This window comes from Verticillium nonalfalfae (genome assembly GCF_003724135.2).
Source record: "Verticillium nonalfalfae strain VnAa140/NRRL 66861 chromosome Unknown scaffold_38, whole genome shotgun sequence".
Classification (NCBI taxonomy): Eukaryota; Fungi; Ascomycota; class Sordariomycetes; order Glomerellales; family Plectosphaerellaceae; genus Verticillium; species Verticillium nonalfalfae.
In genome coordinates this window covers 185,710-205,859 of record NW_021167263.1, presented here as the reverse complement: position 1 = coordinate 205,859, position 20,150 = coordinate 185,710, and the positions used below count along the sequence as shown (strand labels likewise).

Genomic DNA, 20,150 nt, shown 5'->3' with positions numbered 1-20,150 from the left:
GGCCGGCCCGAGCCCGAAGAACAGTATCAATGACATGTCAGCGTCACCCATCCCAATCAATTGAGCAAGGCAAGGCACCTCCTGGTCGTCGAGACTGACCGTTTGTGTCAGGGGCATGAACGAGCTTCTGCAATTGGGCAAATTGACTGAGCTGTGCGGGGACTGTTGACAAGGCCCTCCCCGTCTAACGGCATCGGGGCTTCGTTGCCACCACTTACGAGTGCACTACATGAGTTGGGCACCTTGCTGTCGCAATCGCGTCGACTGCGATGGAGCAACAGCACGTGGGTACCGGTTGAATGGGCTCCGCCGAATAAACACCTGCAAAATAAGGTATTCTGCAGGGGTGTTGCCGCCGCTCGCAGCTTCGATTCCGGCATTGGCTAGATTGCACTGCCGCCTTGATGGCCGCATGTCTTGGACGGAACATCATATCTCGAATAGGAAACCCAATGGCGAGATAACAAAGTCGGTCATCTTGGGTCATCTTAAGAGTCTTGGCTATGCGCGGGGTAAGCAGTCTTGGCCCGTCGCTACGGCGAATACGGAAGGTGGCATTCTTAATTTCGATCTCACGTTCTCGAAGTCCCTTGCTGATCACCTACTGAATCCGGCAGTCGAGTTTTTGCTTGGCGACAAGGGCACTGCAGTGCAACATGATATAAAACCACCCAGCAACAGCGTGCAATGCTGCGCAGGTACGCTCTGCACCACTGCTTTATCCTCTATTCTTCTCAATCGAGCTGCCCAAGATGAAGGTCACGTCTGCTTTGATGCTACTGCCCGCGGTGGCGAGCGCCGCCCACTTCCGCAAGGATCAGTATGATTCCGGAGAGGTTCACCAGAGGATCATGGATCTCAAGAACGCAAGTCACGCCTTCCAACTGCCCCGAATTGTCTTGTGGCACGACGACTAATATCCTTCCAGTCTCAATGGGACGCTCTTGAAGCTGCTGGCGCTCTCAACTCCAGCCAGTGGCCTTCATGGGCAACCTGGGACAAGCTCGACCCCAAGATCAAGGAGGACAAGCTTGCGTGCGGCAAGTGTGGCACCGCTGTCGCTGAGAAGGGCAACCCTATGCAGACGTTCCGCTGCAAGAACGTGAGTTGTCTTACTTTTTTCTTTTCCTTAACTTGAGGGGCCCATTGCCTCTGGCAATGACTTAAGCTAACATACAGTAGATGGACCTGTACGACTTCCTCAACCACAACGATATGGGCGGTGGCGAGGCCGACCCGAGGTTCCCCAACCGACGTGGTTCCTCCATTTGGGGCTGGGTTGCCCCCGACGGCCGCCAGATTGCCCTCATCGGCCAACACACCGGCACTGCTTTTGTCGAGGTCTCTGACAAGGGAAAGCTGACCTACCTCGGCCGTCTGCCCTCGCAGGACCCTATCGGCTCCTCGTGGCGCGAGATCCGTGTGCTGAAGGACTTCGCCATCATTGGCTCTGAGGCGGTTGGCCACAACATCCAGATCTTTGACCTTAAGAAGGTCGCTGCCATCGACCCGGCAAAGCCCATCAAGTTTGACCCTAAGACCGACCTTGTCGGTCTGTTCGACGACCTCCCCATCGGTCGTGCTCACAACGTTGTCATCGACTGGGACAACGAGTATGCCATCGCCGTCGGTGCCCAGCCTCGTAACCAGACCTGTGCGGCTGGTCTAGAGTACATCGATCTTTCCGACCCCGCCAACCCGACCAAGCCCGGTTGCGCCAGCTCTGACGGCTACACTCACGACGCTCAGTGCGTGACCTACAACGGCCCCGACACTCGCTTCAAGGGCCGCAACATTTGCGTCGCCTACAACGAGGACAGCGTCACCATCTGGGACTCGACCGACAAGGCCAACTCGGAAATGCTTGGCCGCTTGGCGTACCCTGGCGCCACCTACACCCACCAGGGTTGGTGGACGGAGCGCAACTGGCACCAGTTTGTGCTCTTCAACGACGAGCTCGACGAGTTCGAGGGCGTCGGTGAGGCTGCCGACGGCATTCCCATCACCCACATTGCCGACCTAAGTGACCTCCGCAACCCCAAGTACACCGGCTTCTTCAAGAACACCGATCACGTTGGTATTGACCACAACCTCTATATCGAGGACGGCATCATGTTCCAGTCAAACTACGGCGCCGGTGTCTGGGTCACCGATGTCAGCTCCATCTCCACGCACCCCGACGGCAGCAAGGTCGAGAAGCTCGCCTTCTTCGACATGCACCCCGAGGATGACGCCGCTGGTGGTTCGCTCGAGTTCGTTGGCACCTGGGGCAACTTCCAGTTCCCTTCTGGCTACATTGTCGTCAACACGTTTGAACGCGGTGCCTACGTCCTGCGCGTGGCCAGCGGTCCTGGTCGCGACGGCGGCAAGGGTTTTGGTGGCAAGTCGGAGTAGAGTCGTAACGACAGAAAATGATCTACGAATAATGGCGTCTAATATCAGGGCAAATGTAAATAAGTCACCAGGGTACATGCACCCGTGAATAAAAAGCAACAGCAATACTACGTGCTGCACTTTGCAGTCCACCACAAGAGAAAGTTCTCCCGTAATCGTACGAATATGACTGTCTCATGCCCTTTGATAGCTTTGCATGGTTCAAAGCAACACAGCAACCTGACCGGGGGTGATAGACGTCCAAAATCTATATCGCGCGAGGCACTTTTGAAGAACGCACTCCTAAAATTGAGTCTTGATAGCGGATCAACAAAGGACTCGACAGCTTCCATTCGTTTCCACGAGTCTTCACTTCGCCTGTCTGCGTTTGCAAAACTGTTGCATTTGACATGACACGGTTTTACTGCACTTTGGTCCTCAACAGGTCATCCTACATCTCATGTTTTGCCTAGTCGATCCAACCCACCGCAGTCTTGTTACTCCTCTGTCAAATCGGAGCATTGATTTGGATAGACTTCAACATAATTGGTGAAATGGCGAAGGCATCCCCAGGGTTTATTCTCTATCCATGAAAGCAAGGAAGATATCAAGGACATGGGGTTGTTTTAGACAATGGAGTGCAAAGGATTGATACTGCAAGTAACGGGCGTACATTTATCTTACAAGACTTTGAAGGCTGTATTCCTGTTTTCGATTCCTTCTTGTCTTCGGGCCTCGAGATACACAAGTTAAACCAACCACCCTCGGGTTAGGCCAATTCCTCGTCTCCCGAATCTTGTAAATGGCCTGTAATTTCTATAAGCTAACGGTCTGAAGGTACTTATGTAGCGAGGTCCAGCCCCCGAGTCCAGGCAGATGTACCTTCTGGGCTTGAGCCGGCATCTGGCGTCATTGCCCCTGATAGCTGATCCTGAACCGTCATTTGAGTTTGAGTCCTTACTCTAGATTGCTGTCTACCCTCGAAATCTTCTCAAAAGACGCAGGGTACTGATCATGTTTTATACGTGCCAAATACTGAGATGGTCGATTGAGTTTTCCGCATCGTTTCCTTCTGGTCTGCATTCAACAGACCGCCTGTCGTACATGACAAATCTCGGCAGAGACCTACATACATACACGTCATATTGGTTGAATGGATTCAGTCAACGGCTTTGAAGCCAAGGCGAACATGCTACACAGAACATTTAGCCCGACTTGAGGAGCGCCGAAAGAATCGGGTTCGCAGGTGAGCCTGAATACGCTTCCGGTACGAGTACGGGCACAAAGCGCGGCAAGTTTGTAAACAGGCATTCCATAGTGTAGCATCTGATGACATCCCCAGTTTATTCCTCTTTGGGGTTTCTTTCACACTCAAAGTCGGATTTATCAACGACATGTGCGAAGTCATGCGGAGATTCCCGAAACGGCAATCCGACGTGGATGGTTGAATCAGCACATGCTCACAAAAAGGAACAAATGCACCAGTCGACAGCACCTTGATGTTCAAAGGCTACTCGCTGAATCGAACCCCATTTTGCGCAGCAGGATACGTTACAATGCCCATTTTGCTATGCGCAGCAGCTGGGGCCTGGTGCTGTGAAGTCCTTTTAAGCTTTTTGAGTTTGGCCTTTTCATTTTTGTTGCGCGGAATGCGACGCAAAGAATCCCTGCGCGTTATGCAGTATACGACATTCGATAGAAAGATATCGAAATATGGCTCAGTAGAAAGCAGTTTTCCAATTTTTTGACCGTATTTATTACTGTCGAGCGTTTGATGTACTCATTTGCAGTCAATTGTAAGCGCTCGGTACATACTTACATTGGGACCCCCTACCCAGGGCCAAACCCTCTGTCATGCAACTCGAAAGTGACATCGGTAGTATTTTCATTACTCCGGGCTAAAAGATGCCCAATGATGTCCAGTTGTGCAGGGCTTAGCTGTAGAATAGAAGCTGCTCTTAGCGGGCATGGAGCTATCTAGTACCAATACCACTAACTCAAGATTAAGGTACTCGAGAGAAAGCGCCAGAAGGCGAGCATTGACATGTCAATGTGGTCATGGCTACTTTTACGTTGCCATTGCCGTAATAGTGCCGAGTCCCTTTGAGACTGTGATAATGATAAGCGTAGATCAGAGATAGGGATATACTATACCGCATTTTTCTTTCCAGTTGTCAAAAAATATACAAATTATATCTATAAGTAGAGATAAAAGTCAAGGCCGAATCGACGCTTGAGGTGAAGTACGTTGGTAGCCGAGGTCAGAGCACATAAAAGTGTGCCGAAACCCATGAATGATTAATGAGAAACGAAAGACTTTGGTTAGGGCTTTTCGATACTCCTCAGGCGCGTTTTGGGTCGTAGGTTAGCTAGGTCTCATAAATGGGGCCTTGAAATGCGTTCAAGAGGCATCCAAGTAAGCTATTCTTTTCTCAAATGTTTAAATAAAACTCTAATTACGAAATGAACTGACAATGTTCTTAACTTACTGTGGATGTTCGTAAGTAAAAGTTGATCTCTACAGTTATACTACGAATACTGTCTGGAAAATTCTATACACAAGCAACTGGAGCAAGCTGAGACAGTACTTGACCAGGGCCGTGTAAATGATGGAACTTGCAGGCAAAAACACAAATGAATCTTGTCTTGCGTCTGTACGAACTGTTCTCGAGCATGCTCTACAATACTTCTGGGCCGCTTGTGGTCCAAAATTCAAGTGAATCCAAGTAGGAATTATGTCGCGGCTCGCACTAGGTGCATCCTGAAAGTTTGCCTAAAATATTCCTGGAATCATTCTCCACTTCACAATCCTGCAGTACTCATCCCACGTGTCCCCGTACTTCTCCTTACACCTCGCTTCGTCACGAAAGCAACGGTGTATAACCGTAGCCGTTACAAGAAGTGCTTCGGTGTATGGGAAGAAGTGTCCAGCTCCACAAGCCGCGCAAGAGGCCCAAGTATATAGGAGGCTTCCGACGTAGTTGGCGTGACGCACTATTCCCCACCATCCTGATCAACCATATTAGAGAGAACTCCCAGATAGATGAAGTGGAGGATGGAGCGGGTTATGTGAATGAATGAGGGCAACCCTGTGTTCGTACCTGAGTGTAATAAGACGGTGCGGTGTTTCTTCCCGTCCGCCGTCTGATAAGTTGCTTCAAGGAACTGAGCCTCCTTCCCCCAGATGAGGTAATTACCAGCCGTTTCTCGGCATTTGCTTTTCTGACGATTTGCATCGTGATTCAGGGCCCACCCCGCAGCGAAGGCAGTGGTCACGGCTATGGCCATCGCGTTGGACAGGTCTACCGGGTAGCGGACAAGATACTGAGTTTGGAGTGTCCAGATTTGTGGCATAATGGCAGCAAAGCCATAAATGCTGTAAAAAGAGAAACGCTCGTGCGCCCCATCCAGTGTTTCAAAGAACCTAACAAATTAGAATAAGTTTGACTTGGTGCATTGATGCCAACAATTCAACCAGGAGTGCTTACCAGTTTTCGAAATAAAAATACTCTCCTACAATGATCCCCCGGAAGATTGTTGCCATGATCATTGCGTTCGTAACGACGCCGTGCGACTGATATTGAAACGCGACGAAGGAAAGGTCGCTAGCACCGGGGTCAGCATTCATCTTTGGTTCCCCCTGGTTTCTACTGCTTCAGGCCGTTTGAAAATGATTGGGGTTGGTTGCATCAATGGGGATCATAGATATGTCAGAGGGGACGGGGGACAAACATTAAGGTCCAGAGCAAAAGTCCTCCCGTTCGACTGGCATTGAAGTGCTTCCAATCAAACAAGACCCCCGTTCGGGGATGGAGCTCCCCTCCATTGAACAAGTCATACCAGAAATGACCTAAAGGATGAACATTAGCGCCAAACAGCCCGGCATTGATATGAGAGAGGCCATTGCCGACCTGTGAGTAATGTCTCGCCGGCGTTATCTGGCTTAAGACGAGCCTTGACGTAAAAAATAACGATAAGTGCAACACAGTACACATTTGCGGTTGCAAGAAGATCACCCCAGTGTCTGGCGATATACGTTGGGTCAATCAGCCTGCAAAACGTCGCCACTGCAGTGATGCCAATGGTAAGAATCCAGGCATAAAATCCATTTAACCTGTACAACAGTTGTCTTCCCCCGGGAGTTCGTGGCCCCCGATGAAGCGGACCAGGCAGGGCGTGATACAGAGCTGCTTGCGAAAGGACCCAGGCCGCATACGTCGTGGTAGAGGCTATTGTTGGACGTGGACAGCGCGCTAGGAAGTTAAGTATACCGTCAGAGATCAAAGCTTCTGCGCTTGATGAAATCGAAACGCCAAAATCCTGGTACGTAATCCAGTAAAAGAGGAGAAATAAGGGGCACGTGGCGATAAGTAGAAGACTAATTGCTTCGTTCAGATAGACATCGGTCCACTCTTTCGATGTTGGTTCGTACATTGCGTTGGCGTCTTTCCAAACTACCCAAGTAAGTAGGCAGGCAATCACCTTGATGGAGTGCGCGAGGGTGATGGTGTTCCTTGCGTCAGCAAATACACCTGCCTCTGAATTTATACTGCTCCTTGATTGCAGTCAAACCACTAGCCTATAATACTAACCCAAGCGTCACGGCGTGGCCTAGACATGAATAAATCGTCTCGGAGCGCCGTCGGCTTGCCATTGGATATGTCTTATATCTTGCACCGAAATTTCAAGCGCCACCTCTCCAGTGTTCCTGAAGCCCAGACAGGTTATGGGACAGATCATCTCGGCACGCCACCGGCTGACTCTTGACAATGTTTTATATTCTACACCGACATCTCAAGTGCACCTTCACAGTATTGCGGCCACGTAGATTGGTTACGGCAAATGTGAAAAGAGCGGAGTGCGGTTCAGGTTCTCAGCTCAACTTACCAGCTCAAATATGTACCCGCCGGGCGCAATCATTCTTGGGGAATAGGCGGCCATGATCACATGTCCCTGGTCGAGGTGATGATCTGGGCCTACCTCTTTAATACTATTTTGCCCCCGGCTGCCTTAGGACTTTCACTCTACCCCAGAGATCAACATCATGGAAGCTCTAGTTGAGTATTTGGACGTTATTGTCCTCGATGCGATTTATGAATTGGTTCATCGGGCAATGGAAATCTACGCCTGCCCGGTGCTCTCGAATCAACGAAAACTATCCGTGGACCAACACATCTGCGAGTTTGCAATGGAACCGCGTCTCTGGGGCCGACATAGTTTACCCCGGCAACTCATCACCACTTTTCTTCTGACCTGGCATGTACCTTTGTCTGCAAGAACAAATTCCTTTAATCTGACGTTGATTGTTTAGGACCTTGACCACGTCGTTCTATCTTTTGTTCGGCGTGCTATGTTACTATCGGCACTTTGATCGGCCATCCAAAGACCAAACAAGATTTCGTAGCAGCCAGATTCGAGATGAAATTGCGGACTCGCTGTGCACTCTGTTTTGGGGAAGCATGTTAACGGCTCCAATTTTCACGGGTCAGATCCGAGGCTACTCAAAGATATATCCGCTCGGTTCCGCGAGTTGGTGGTATGAGGTGGCTCAATATCCCCTCTTCTTACTCTTCAGTGATACTTGGATGTACTGGATGCATCGTATGTTTCATACTCCTCTGCTATTTAGGGCACTACACAGCAAGCATCATCGGTGAGGCTTTCCCCCCCTCGACTGGCGAACTGGCTGACATGAACGCCATACAGTTATGTGATCCCCACGCCGTTTTCAGCATATGCGTTTCACCCTCTGGAAGCATGGGTCATGAGCTTGGCCACCTACGCCTACAGCTTTATCTGGCCAATGTCGGATGTTGCTCAGGTGATTGTTTTTTGCACGGCCAATGTTTGGACGTTCTTATTGCGTATGTTGCCAAATTTCCCCCTTCGGCAGTATGTGATCAACAAAGCAGCCATGACCAATGCTAACATTTCAATACATAGACGATGACCGAGCTCATTTCCACACGGTACATCACAAGAATATAAAGCTGAATTTTGGACAGTACATGTCATTATGGGACAAGGTTGGGGGGACCTATGTGAACCCTAAGACGTTCTTTCAACAGAAATCTGGATTGAACAGAAAATAACGAACTTTCTGAAAATGTCTTTACAAAAGAGAATGAATTATGCAGGCTAAAAGCAGTTATATGCCATTAATTATGAAGCTAGGGTTTTTGAGTGGGTGGTGGTGAGGGCAGAACTCTTAGGTCGGTCGCATTCCTTAGGTACCTTGTGTCAATTTATTTGTATTTATATTCCATTCAAATCCATCAGATGAAGCCAACTTGGCTGTCCAGTAGAAATATGCTTAGTCCACAATTATCGAATTCAGCAATCAATCTCCTTCATCACGTAGGTCAAGTGTTGTGCTGCCCATACCCGCCATATTGCGGTGCCTCCTGGTCTATATTCATAGGACAAGTCAACTCCGTATTTGATCTGGAGAAATTGAGGCAAGAATAGTGTGGCGATAATGGCTTGTGTAGTGTCTATCGTATCGAATTCAAGCTTGTTTGTATCTATTCGAGGCTTGTATAAGTAAATCAAGACCGGATATCTTTTGGTGGAACGTGAAGAAATTAAAATTGGTTGGACAAGACACAATATGTGGCTCCTCAGGAACGTACCTAGATATTCATAAGTTCATACACCCAAGTGGTTGTGGCATGTGCGGTTCATAGTCTTGGAGTTTCTTTTAGTGAATAAGACCCCGAACATCTCTCGGTGAAACATACAGAATCAAACTGAGTTGGGCAAGACATAATGTATGACTGACCTAGAACCACCCTCCCCCAGTCGGATGAGAATCATTTATTTGAGTTCATGCATCCCAAGCATAGCGGTATGTATCACTTAATCCCATTCATCGCGGGCAATCTATGTCCTTTTCACCCCTCGGCGCTTTGTGGCTCAAATTGTTCTGTTGCGTTGGGACCTTCAAGTTCCCATGATCATGTCCCCATTCGACATGAAAAGTGCCATGTTGGCATGCACTTGCCTGGCGGTTGGTTGGATAATACATCGAAGAACTTTTAACTCTAAGGTTTGGCTGTTGTTCCATAAAGGGCTGGTCCCTCACAAGCACCTTTTTACTAAGGCTTAATCAGGTGTCTAGGCTTCCGCTACCCCCTTTTATTCCTCTGACAGTGGGTCGATGCAGATACAACGATCATTACACGGATGAACATGCTTACTCTCTGGTAGGATCATGACATATATCATGCAACCGCCGAGTCGATGACCAGGGCGCTACGAGAACATGGCCCAATCGTTTCCTTCAGGCGGGATGGTAATGTTGTGGCGGCTATTCATGAAACAGTCTTTCTCCAAAACTGAGTACTCCCGCAGATAGAGTATATCGTCTCTCAAGAGTATGCACGGAAGGTTCTTACAGAAGAATCGTCGTTCAGTTTTGAGCGCGGAATGGAAGAAGTAAGATGCCCTCATCTTTTTTTACAAAAGGGTGGTTTCTAACGCTTGTAAAGATTCTCGGCATTCATTGGATGCGCCACATCCATGGAGGTACCTTTTTCCGCGACGTTGATAGTGTCGTGAGAGAGCTTTCAACGAAGAAGTTGCGTACAATTGCAAGAAAAAGTATGTCAACCAGGTCCGGCTGAGTGGAATAAATCAAACTCATCACCAAACCAGCATGGCCTGTTTTCGAGCTGGGCGTCTCAGAGCTTCTGAATACGGCACAGGAGGAAAAGCCCATTGATATCTTGCCGCATGTGAAGAGGATTATGGCGCAAGCGACAATCTGTATCCTTCTAGGACCAGTAAGTCTACACTTTCATGAGCTCAAAGTTGGACATCATCAGTAATCGTTCTAAAAACAAATCTATCAGACATACCAGAATAATGAAGACGTGAACCGGATCCTCAATATCAGCCGGGATGTTGCGGAGCTCATGGGACTCCGTCGTCATGAGTCACACATGGCGCGCAAGTTCCCTCGACTGTGGCGTACGTTGACATTGTAGGCACAATAGTAACCTTGATATATGGCCATGGTTAAATTTTCAAGCAGGACTAAGATCGTACTTATCCGACTTCCGCTGGATATTGGACCAGTGTTTGCAAGGAGGCTGTGGGCGGACATTTCGTCCAGAGAAAAGCATCGCGACCCTGAGGTTTGTCGCTGGTTTCCATTATTTCATGGTTCCCGGGTTGACTGTTTGAACTAGGACGAAACTATCTTCTCCCATCTTGTTGGCCGATATGCGTCTACGAGTGGGAGTGTGTCATTCCTCTCAAAACTATGGATAATGATATTAATTTTGACCGTTATATTCGGTAGCGTCCATCAGACGTAAGGTTCTTCGAAATCGTGAGTTATTGTTCTCGGCTAACACTTACATGCGTGAAGCGCCGTGATCATCGTCTGGGTCACGTATTTCTTAGCGCTACACCCTGACTGCCAGAAGTCGCTCCGCGATGAGGCTGAGTCTCTCGTCAAGAGCGGCATGTCCGGTTCCGGGTCCGAATACAAGGTCTTTCAAAATGCAAACCTGGCAGATTCTTTCGTCAGAGAGGTTCTACGATTGAAGGGGGATGCTGTCAATGCAGTAAGGGTGGCCGTTCGAGATGTTGAACTGGCTGGACATAGAATCCCCAAAGGTTCCTGTCTATCCTGGCATCCGTGGTCGCGAGTTCACAGGCGGACTAACGTGAGATAGGAACCCCCGTATTCCCAGTGACATACCTATCCAACCGATCCCCAGACCTGATAGCGGATCCGGATAAGTTCGACGCAGAGCGCTGGATCGGAACTGGAAAGTCAGCCACCACGGCGGGGCAAGATTATTTAGCTTTTGGTCTCGGTCGATGGTCATGTCCTGGACGGTTTCTAGCTGTTATGGGTGAGAAGTTCTACATCGATCCCCTGTCTTGGTCATGCTCTGACGTTATCTAACGACTTTGAATTTTGCTGACTTCATGATGCGGAATTCGCTACAGAGATTAAGGCCTGGATTCTTGCCTTGGTGAGGCAAGCAGATTTTGAACTACATGGTGGGCGCTACAAGGTGGTGGATGCATATAACGTCACAGCCGTTCCACCCCAAGGGTATTTGCTGATGAAAAGGCGTGCTGCATACTGAAGCATGGAATATACAACCAGCTTAACCAAAATGAGTGAAGCATCTACTAAGCAATCGGGTTCCCTTTTAGGTGGCATGGAGGCTAGGATTCTATCTAGGCGAGAGATTAGCGTTCGTAATCTGACAAGATGATCTGAGAAAATGGCGGTGCTTTCGTCTTCCAAGACGAGACATGTATGATGGAAGATTGGTGAGAAAAACGACCTTTGTAAGATCTCCGTCTTGATTAAACCGAGGCAGCTCCGTGCTCCTATGGCTTGAACATGTTCGACCCAGAACACGATCTAGGGTCCGGGTGACCCTCCCAGTTTGGAGATCGGCCACTAGTGTACTTCGACAGCTCCAATCCACCGTTCAAAGAGGTGGTGCGTCAAGTGCGTCAAGTGCGTCAAGGATGTGGCCATGAGTGGGTGGGTGGGTAGGCATGTTGGAGCAGGTGGCCAACCTCCGCTCTCTACATGCAGCATGCACCACCAGTCGCCGACCGCGGGTTGCGACTCTTTACGCCGTGACACCAAGGACCCGATCATGGCGAGGCGTCTAGTCCCTTCTTCCTCGATGTTCTTGGGCGACATTCCAGGTACCCACGCACTCGAGGTATTGCATCGCCATCGTCGTCAAAATCGATGAAGTCACCAAGTCGGCCCCACTAGCACCTGGAATACCGTAGGCAAGTACGGCCCACCCGGGATCCTACCATCCTGGCAACGAGAAGCACTCGACCAAGCCATCGATGCCAGCCTTCGCAACTTGAATCTTTACAGCCTTCAACGCATTTGCCATCACAGAAATCACTTCTGTGTCTAAGGGACCCCCCTCCCGAAAGCCATGCCTGACTATGTGCAGGCCGTGCCAAACTGCCTGGCATGGCTCTTCCGCGAGTCCGGCCCCGAGTGGCGAGAGATCTGGGACTATCAGTTCGAGTGGACTGCCGACCACCGCACCGCCGAAGAGATGCGGCCCATGATCTATACCTACGACAAGTTGGGCGAGGCAGCCCTGAACCGGCTCGACGAGATCTCACCGCCTGACAAGACGGGCGAAAAGGGCGAAAAGCCCACCCCAGATGCTGAGAAGAAGGCGCCGCGCGACCTCTATGCTCTCGTCCGCGACAATGCCGACACAGATGAGGCACTCGGCCAGCTCTGGAAAGAAGTAACATCAGTCCCCGAATGGGTCGACTGGGCCCAGATTGAACGCGGGCAGCACGTCTTTCTCCGCTACGCCGGGCCCGCCATATTCGCCGTATGCCTCACACTGAGTGTTAGCCTACCTTTGAAGAAAGCCTCCGTTGATCATCTAGCAGCTCGCTTTCCAATCTCTCGTCGGCGGCATGGGCTCCCGCCGCGTCGTTGAGACGCTCGCACGCACAGGCGGCTTCGGCGTCAACGTCACCCGGCGTCGTCTCCTCGAGACATTCCAGCACGTCCTGCAGGTGACTTCTTCGCTGCCAGCCATACAGCCGCACGGCGACGGCTTCGCCTCGACAATCCGCGTACGGCTCCTGCATGCCGCCGTGCGCCGGCGCATCCTGGCGCTCGCGGCTCAGAAGCCCGAGTACTACTCTGTCGAGGCCAACGGGATACCGATCAATGACCTCGACTCGGCCGGCACCATCGCCACCTTTTCGGCGACGCTCCTCTGGATCGGCCTGCCGCGCCAGGGCATCTTCCTATCGGCGCGCGAAAAGGCCGACTACATCGCCCTCTGGCGCTGGGTCGGCCACGTCATCGGCGCGCCGACGGATCCTTTCGCCACGCCCGCCGCTGCCCGCGCCACCATGGAATCGCTCCTGCTCTCGGAGCTGCACCCCTCGGCCACGTCGGCGACGCTCGCCAACAACGTCCTCACCGGCATGGCCGACCAGCCGCCGGGCCACGTGTCGCGGCCCTTCCTCGCGGCCGAAACATACTGGCTCAACGGGCCGCGGCTCGCCGAGGCGCTGCGCGTCGAGCGGCCCCGCGGCTGGCTGCGCCGCTGCTACTTCTCCGTCCTCGTGCTCGGCCAGTGCCTCTTCTTCGCCGCCATGAGCTACTCGCACAAGTGGGTGCCGCGCTGGGACGCCGCACGCCGCGAGAGGCTGCGCAGGACGCTGTACGACATCACCGTCCGCCGCGGCGAGCTCGGCGCCCTGGGCGCCGAGACGGCCTTTGAGTTCCAGTACGTGCCCGTGCTCGACACGATGGCCACCGAGGTGGGCACGCTCGACGAGGCCATGCGCAGGGGCCGCGAGCTCGGCGTCGGGAGCCACGAGCGGCGGAGTCTCTGGACGCTGAGCGTCGCCGGCGTCGTCGTCGGCTGCGGCAGCTGGGCCGGATGGCTGTGCTTGAGGGGGGGTGTGCGTGCTCTCGTGGGATTGATGAGATGATATTCTCGGTTGCACAAGAGTGAAGGCACACGGTAACATGCACGTGTATCTTGCGAGGAAATGTTTCAGCAGCTGCCATAGCTGTGGTGTATTTGACCACTAGTGTACAGTTTGTTCAAATGCTTTTTCGGCTCGCAACCCACATGACTCCTGGTGGCTAGCCGCCACCCTTGGCTTGAATATACCATATTAACCATACGCCAGACCCTTATATGTACCATGCAATGATAAAGACAATCCTCACCGGACCGTTCCCTTGACCCAAACGCCATGCAATACTTCGAAACAACATCTTTCTTCCACTTGACATTCGAAACCCCCTACGCATGGTGCATCAGCTCGACAGGCGGCCGCGACGTGTGCGCCATGATGGGCTTGGGCGCCTCAATGGGGCTGGGCTCGTCCGTCATGTCCTCGAGGCAGATGGCCGGCAGGTCGGGGCTCGCGCCCTCGTGGGCGTTGGGCTGGTAGAGCAGCGTGGAGCTGCGGCTCCTCGTCTGGCGCGTGCCGTCGACGGGGCTGATCGGGGTCTCGACGCCGGGGGCGGCGGATCGGCTGGCGTGATGCAGCTTGGCGAGGGCGTCGGCGAGGTCCTCGGCGTGGACCTGCTTGTTGGGGGCATCCTCGAGCTTCATCTCCCAGCCGTGCGGGGGGCTGGGCGGGGGCGAGATGAAGAAGAGCTTGCCGGCGTCGGGCAGGGCGAGGTACTGGTCCTTGAGGTGCTGGTCGATGGGGGTCGGGGTGCCAAAGTAGACGCGGCAGACGTTGCCGAGGATGGCCTCGCCGTTCCAGATCTGGCGCACGGCGATGGCGGCGTCCTCGTCGTAGAAGGACACGATGATGCGGCGGAAGGACTTGAGCGGCGCCCACGAGTGGATGGCGGCCGTCTGGGCGATCAGTTCGCGGATGGTCTGGAGATTGTCTGGGCGGAAGATGGCGAGATCATCGAGGTTTGTCAGGAGGAGCGTGTTGGAAGGAGGCGTCGGCTGGGTCAGGGGTGGCAGAGACGAGAGGTCGAGAGAGAGACCCTTGCCCGAGGCGGTGGAGCGGCGGGAGCTCAGAGGTCTCGTGGGAGGAGATTGCGTAGCCATTGTGGAGAGGTGGTAGGTGGTGGTATGCTGATCGTGGTGATTATGTTGATGGTGTTGAGGGGCAGTGGCGAGATGCTCGATCGTGGCCTCTGGACGAGATGTAGTCGTGTGCGTTGGATGGCCGTATATTCAACGTGTGTTTGTGTGTGTGTGCTGCTCAAAAGGAAAAGTGCCAGAAGAGGGCAGACGATGGGTATATGTACGAGCAGATGAAGCGTGCGTCGTCAGAGCAAGCGCAGCAGCCGGAGGGCGTGAGAGGGGGGCAGTGCAGTTCGATGCAGGCGCATGTGCGGGTACGGTGTGGTGCAGAGCAGATGTTGAGGTGACGAGAGTGGAGATTTCCAATGAGGCGCGGCAGAAGTCAAATGCCATATCTCTGTGGTACGTATTTCCTTCTCTGCTGCTCTGCCTCTTGGTTCCGCCTCTTGGTTCTGCCCCTCAGCCTGGCCTGGGTTCCCTCTGGTTGGCCCGTGTACCTGGCCTGGTTCCGAGATACCTAAGCTGGGTAGATGGGTACCTAGGTACCTAGGCAGCTACCTACCTACCTAGGTAGTACCGAGAGGGAGCCCGCTTTACTCTCATTCCCCCAAAGCCCCCCAAGAAGCCTCTCCCCCTCCCCCACTCCCGAATCTGCCCCGAATTTCGCCCCTCTGTGCGCGCTGTGCTTTCAGCGGGCTCTCCCACTGACGGGCACTGGGAGCCAGGGTGAAACTGGCAAGGGTCTGGACCGTCTACATCGCTCCTACGACTGTCCGTTTCCAGCAGGCAATTCCCGTCTCGACAGGTGTCAGAGAGGCAGTGCAGGCAGATTCTTCCCGACTGTCCTGCCTGTAGCTGCCTTGGTAGGTACCTAGGTAGTTATCGATGCGTCGAGAACGGTCCGAATCGCCACCACCCATTGACTGACCACAAGCCTCCTTCTTTGTGTCCTATCACCGAAGCATCGGCTCGTAAGTGGTCAGGCGGAAGGTCGGACAGGCCATTGCCCCCGCGACCGTGAGAGACGGCCCTGGCGCCCAGCCATGTCCGACCTGCCGTCTTGGTCGGATGCGAGCCACTCGAGTGGAAGGAAATCAAGCAGCAGACAAGAAACAAGTGCTACAGTGTGCTGCAGGTGCTGTTGCAGCTGCAGGTTCGCCTCTTGGCAGCATGTGGGGGACAGTCACGCCAACCACTTTACCTAAGGTACCTAGGTAGGTAAGGTAGTACATGTACCTTAGGTAGGACCAGATAGCACCTCAATAGGTACCCAGAAGCCTACTACATGTAATGTACAGGCTCTGTTTGGCTCAAAGCAGTAGAGTAGTGTGGGCCCCGGATCTGTCTGATGGTGTTCCTGTTCCGTACCGACCCGCTATACTTGTTCTCCCAGGTCGCGAGACGCAGGCAAGCAGGTGCAGGGAAGATACGTACCTGAGCACAACATCACCTCAACATCGTGAATCCATCAACATCCATGTGTCTGCATCCAGCAACCAAGGACCTTCCAAGACAGTCATCACCACCATATCCACGCACCAAATGGCCACACGAGCACCACAAACACAGAACAATGACGCAACTTTTGGCCCTCGACCGATATCCGCCAACCAACCTTCATCCGACCGACCGCAACGGGGCTGTGCTTACTGACTGGCTTGGCACGGATCACGTCCGTCTCTTCGTTGACTCGACTCCATCCGGCGCCCGGCGCAGCATGCGCAGCAGACCAAAGAATGGACAACTGGACCCACGATCAGCCTCTCCCTCCCCTTGCCCCTTGCACGCTCCCTCTCTCTCTCTCACCGTCTGTCATGCCATGCCCAGCGTGTTTGTCCCTCCGTCTCAAAGCTCACCTTCGTCATAGGTGTAGGTGCCCTCCCCGCTGAGGCATGCTGAAGCATGACCTGCATCAGACTTCCACAGAGCCAAGCCTCCCCGCATCACCAGATCCGCCGGCAGAACTGCCTCGAGCTCCGCCCGTCTCCAGATTCCACCGGAAACCTGCCAGAGACGAAGAAACGAAAGAAAAAACCCAAACACGGCCCGTCCGATTTCCGTCTCCAGGAGGGAAGCACGACCCGCTCTGCTCCATGCTCCAGCTCACCACATAACAGCTGAACACAGACAATGCGCACGATCTACTTAGAGACCCCTTTTCTCTCTCTTTTGCTGCGCCGCCCTCCGACGCAGCGGCCCCGTAGAACGTGTCTTGTCCTTCGCGGTGCTGGCACTCTTGTACAGCCCCAGGGGGCGTGAGGCGTCTCTCGACCGCTCGTACCCCGAAATTTGGTTGCGCTTTTTCCTCCGGACGAGGCATGATCGTTGGGCCTCTGTGTCGTGCGTCCGTGACCTCGGTGCTCATTTCGTACCTGTTGTTTGTGTGCTCGGGGAGAATCGCTAGTTCCCAGGGCAGTGTTGGGCATTCCGCGACCAAGGTGGCTGAGCTGTTCGGTAGGAGACCGAGCGTTGCCAGCCGGGCGGGCTCGGTTGGGGCGAAACGTATAGGAGTGTCCTGTTATGCCTCTGCGCCGTGCCGGCACGGCCAGTCTTTTCTTCTTCTTTTCTTTGTTGATGATGCTCTCTGCCATGCTCGTTGGTTTTCTGGCCTTGATGCCGGGCTGTGTCAGACGTGAAATGACATCCGTGACGCGTCTCGAGTGCTTGGTCGTGTTGCAGAAGTGCGTGGCTTTTTCCAAGGGGTCGTAGAGAAGCCTTGCAAAACGTCCTTTTACACTGTAAATCATGGTACGATGGGTGGAGGAACAGCTCTCCGGTAGTACTATCGACCTCGGATCGTCTGCTCAGCCGTGTGCCCGAGATGCATGGCAAAGTCTGTTGGAACCTCGCGATGAAGACTGTGTGCAGTGACTTCACAGCTGGAACATGAGACGAAGATCCCTGACATAGCTTGCTATCGTGGGATTCCCTTTGCCTTGGACTCGATGTCTTCGCAGAGAGCTGTACGAGCAGCCAGGGCAGATAGACGCCCATCAACGACAACTTGACGTCAGACACCAGCAGTTCATCACTCTTAGGTGTTCCCAAACCGGCAGCTGGTTATACACGTAGACGAATCTCTTCCATCGCGCAGGTGAATCCCAGGGAACGGAACGACAGAAGGCGCTCTCGGGTTCTTCTTTACAACAGCACCACGTTGGCGGGTGTAGAATGTCCAACGCGAGACGATGTAGCCTGTTATGCTTAAAATTTTGGGTTGGAAAGACTGGGGCTGCATTGTAGATGGTACAAAGTTTACATGTTGTACACCGCTCCGGCTTTACCGGATCTCCACCCCCAGCTTCTCGACCAGCCTCTTCTTCACCTCGCTGTGCAACGCGTTCGTCTCCTCGTTGGTCAGCGTCCGCTCGAGGCTGCGGTAGTTGACGCGGTAGCACATGCTGCGCCGGCCCGTCTTGGGATGCGTAAAGTCGTCCACGACGCGCACGTCCTCGACGCGGTCGCCGGCGACGTCGCGGACGAGCTCCATAAAGTCATTCTCGTGGAAGGGGTGGCCGCCGCCGGCGGGCGACACGCCGCTCAGCCAGAACGACACGTCCTTCGGGCAGGCGGGGTACTTGGAGAAGGAGACGAAGCGGCGCAGCGAGGCGAGGTCGTCAGAGACGCCGCGGAACTGGCTGAGGAAGCGCTCGTCGCGGGACCAGAAGAGGCGAATGTCGGGAATCTGGAAGAGCAGCATGGCGATGCGGTCGAGGCCGATGCCGAAGGCCCAGCCGAGCTTGTCGGGCTTGCCGGCGTCGATGAAGATGTCCTGCTTGACGACGCCGGAGCCCAGCACCTCGAGCCAGTCGCCGTCGTAGTAGACCTCGAGCTCCCACGAGGGGCTCGTGAAGGGGAAGTAGGCCTCGACCCAGCGCATGCGCAGAGGCTCGTCCTTGTGGTCGGGGTCGGCCTTGCGGGCGGCGGCCTTGGCGCGCGAGAAGATCTCAATGACCATGAGCTCGATCGAGCGCTTCAGGTGCGCAGCGATGGCCTCGGCCTCGGCGGCAGTGTGATGCGCCTCTTGGAGGGGGTTGCGCTCGGGGTGAATGCCTGGATTGGGGTCCTCGACGGGGACGTTGTGGTTCGGCAGCTTCTCGACATCGGCCCAGATGGCGTCGGCGACGGCGCCCTCGGGGTACTGTGTGCGGTCCCAGATGCGGGCGCCCTCCATCTGGTGGAAGACGGGGTAGTGGCTCTTGTCAATGGCATCTCGCCGGTAGACGTCGGCGCTGATGAGGTATCCGTCGCTCTGGTCGGCCTTGAATGTTTCCGCTTGGTGAGCGCTCGTGTGGGTTCGCAGAAGAGTGTCCTTGTTGAAGTAGTAGGTGTCGGATCGTGCGCGGCCAGGATGGTCTGCAGGGAAGCCGAGCGAGTCAAAATTTTGGTGGGTCGAGACGACAGGATCGAAGGTGTTATGGTATTTGTAGGTCGAGTTTGGGAATTGAGACTCAATGATCTGCCGTGTGATGTAGACGGGATGGTCCTTTTGGAGGTGCAGCTTGCGGGACGCGGCGGCCACGACGTTGGGCGGGGCGTTGAACCATTGATCGGTCGGATAGGTTTTGCCGTTGACCTCGATGGTCTTGGGCTGGGCTTCAAATCATGTCAGATCGGATTGTAGGCCGCCGGCTGGAGGGCATCATACCGGAGGAGTAGGCCCGCCATGTGCAGGTTCGTGAGGCAAGAATGGAGGGTCCCTGGTGCCGAATGATGGTCGGCCATGATGCGTGATGCGCCCAGCAGCGCAACGGCTGACTGGCAAATTTTGGCGCCTGTATCATGGCAGTGAGATTGAGGTGGACAGCTCGGAGTGCACTCAAGCAGCGTGCGATCACCTCATAGAGCGAGGGCGGAACAGGTGAAAAGTTCCAACGATAATGGTTGTCATGGTACATCGACCAACGCCGCAGAGCTCTGACTATGCATCTGCAAGGTCGATGCGATAACGATAAGAGTGGAGTTCGACAGGGGATGACACTGCACCACCTCAAGACTCCTTCCTTCTGTCTTGCTTAGCCTTCCTTGTAACTGCAAATCTGCAGATGTTCATGGGATGCACTACCTCCCTCCACCGATGCAACCTATGTTCGTGTTCACTCCTCTGATCCGTACTGATGACAAGGTCACAGCGTTGGTCCTGTCTCGGCCATACTCTAGATACCTCGGTACCTCCCTTACTTCAGGCATCGTAGATGTATCTATGTGGGCCACTCAGGCATGGAAAGACTT

The 20,150-nt window shown here is 53.5% G+C and overlaps 5 protein-coding genes across 5 annotated transcripts; 3 read left to right on the top strand and 2 right to left on the bottom strand.

Moving 5' to 3' along the window:
- Positions 1-752: 752 nt before the first annotated feature.
- D7B24_005821 (uncharacterized protein) lies at positions 753-2,394 on the top strand (the record flags this gene model as incomplete). Its single annotated transcript, XM_028639966.1, has 3 exons — positions 753-836; positions 929-1,102; positions 1,183-2,394. 3 exons carry the CDS (start codon positions 753-755, stop codon positions 2,392-2,394), a joined length of 1,470 nt encoding a protein of 489 aa, XP_028495761.1.
- Positions 2,395-9,637: 7,243 nt separating this feature from the next.
- D7B24_005820 (uncharacterized protein) lies at positions 9,638-11,057 on the top strand (the record flags this gene model as incomplete). Its single annotated transcript, XM_028639965.1, has 8 exons — positions 9,638-9,667; positions 9,727-9,810; positions 9,864-9,975; positions 10,030-10,157; positions 10,227-10,357; positions 10,409-10,511; positions 10,566-10,690; positions 10,748-11,057. 8 exons carry the CDS (start codon positions 9,638-9,640, stop codon positions 11,055-11,057), a joined length of 1,023 nt encoding a protein of 340 aa, XP_028495760.1.
- Positions 11,058-12,308: 1,251 nt separating this feature from the next.
- On the top strand, positions 12,309-13,848 carry D7B24_005819 (uncharacterized protein; the record flags this gene model as incomplete). Its single annotated transcript, XM_028639964.1, has 2 exons — positions 12,309-12,725; positions 12,787-13,848. 2 exons carry the CDS (start codon positions 12,309-12,311, stop codon positions 13,846-13,848), a joined length of 1,479 nt encoding a protein of 492 aa, XP_028495759.1.
- A 320-nt stretch (positions 13,849-14,168) lies between these two features.
- On the bottom strand, positions 14,169-14,939 carry D7B24_005818 (uncharacterized protein; the record flags this gene model as incomplete). The annotated part of the gene is made up of 1 exon (XM_028639963.1): positions 14,169-14,939. One exon carries the CDS (start codon positions 14,937-14,939, stop codon positions 14,169-14,171), a length of 771 nt encoding a protein of 256 aa, XP_028495758.1.
- Positions 14,940-18,198: 3,259 nt separating this feature from the next.
- Positions 18,199-19,702, bottom strand: D7B24_005817 (uncharacterized protein; the record flags this gene model as incomplete). Its single annotated transcript, XM_028639962.1, has 2 exons — positions 18,199-19,514; positions 19,567-19,702. 2 exons carry the CDS (start codon positions 19,700-19,702, stop codon positions 18,199-18,201), a joined length of 1,452 nt encoding a protein of 483 aa, XP_028495757.1.
- Between the last annotated feature and the right edge of the window lie 448 nt (positions 19,703-20,150).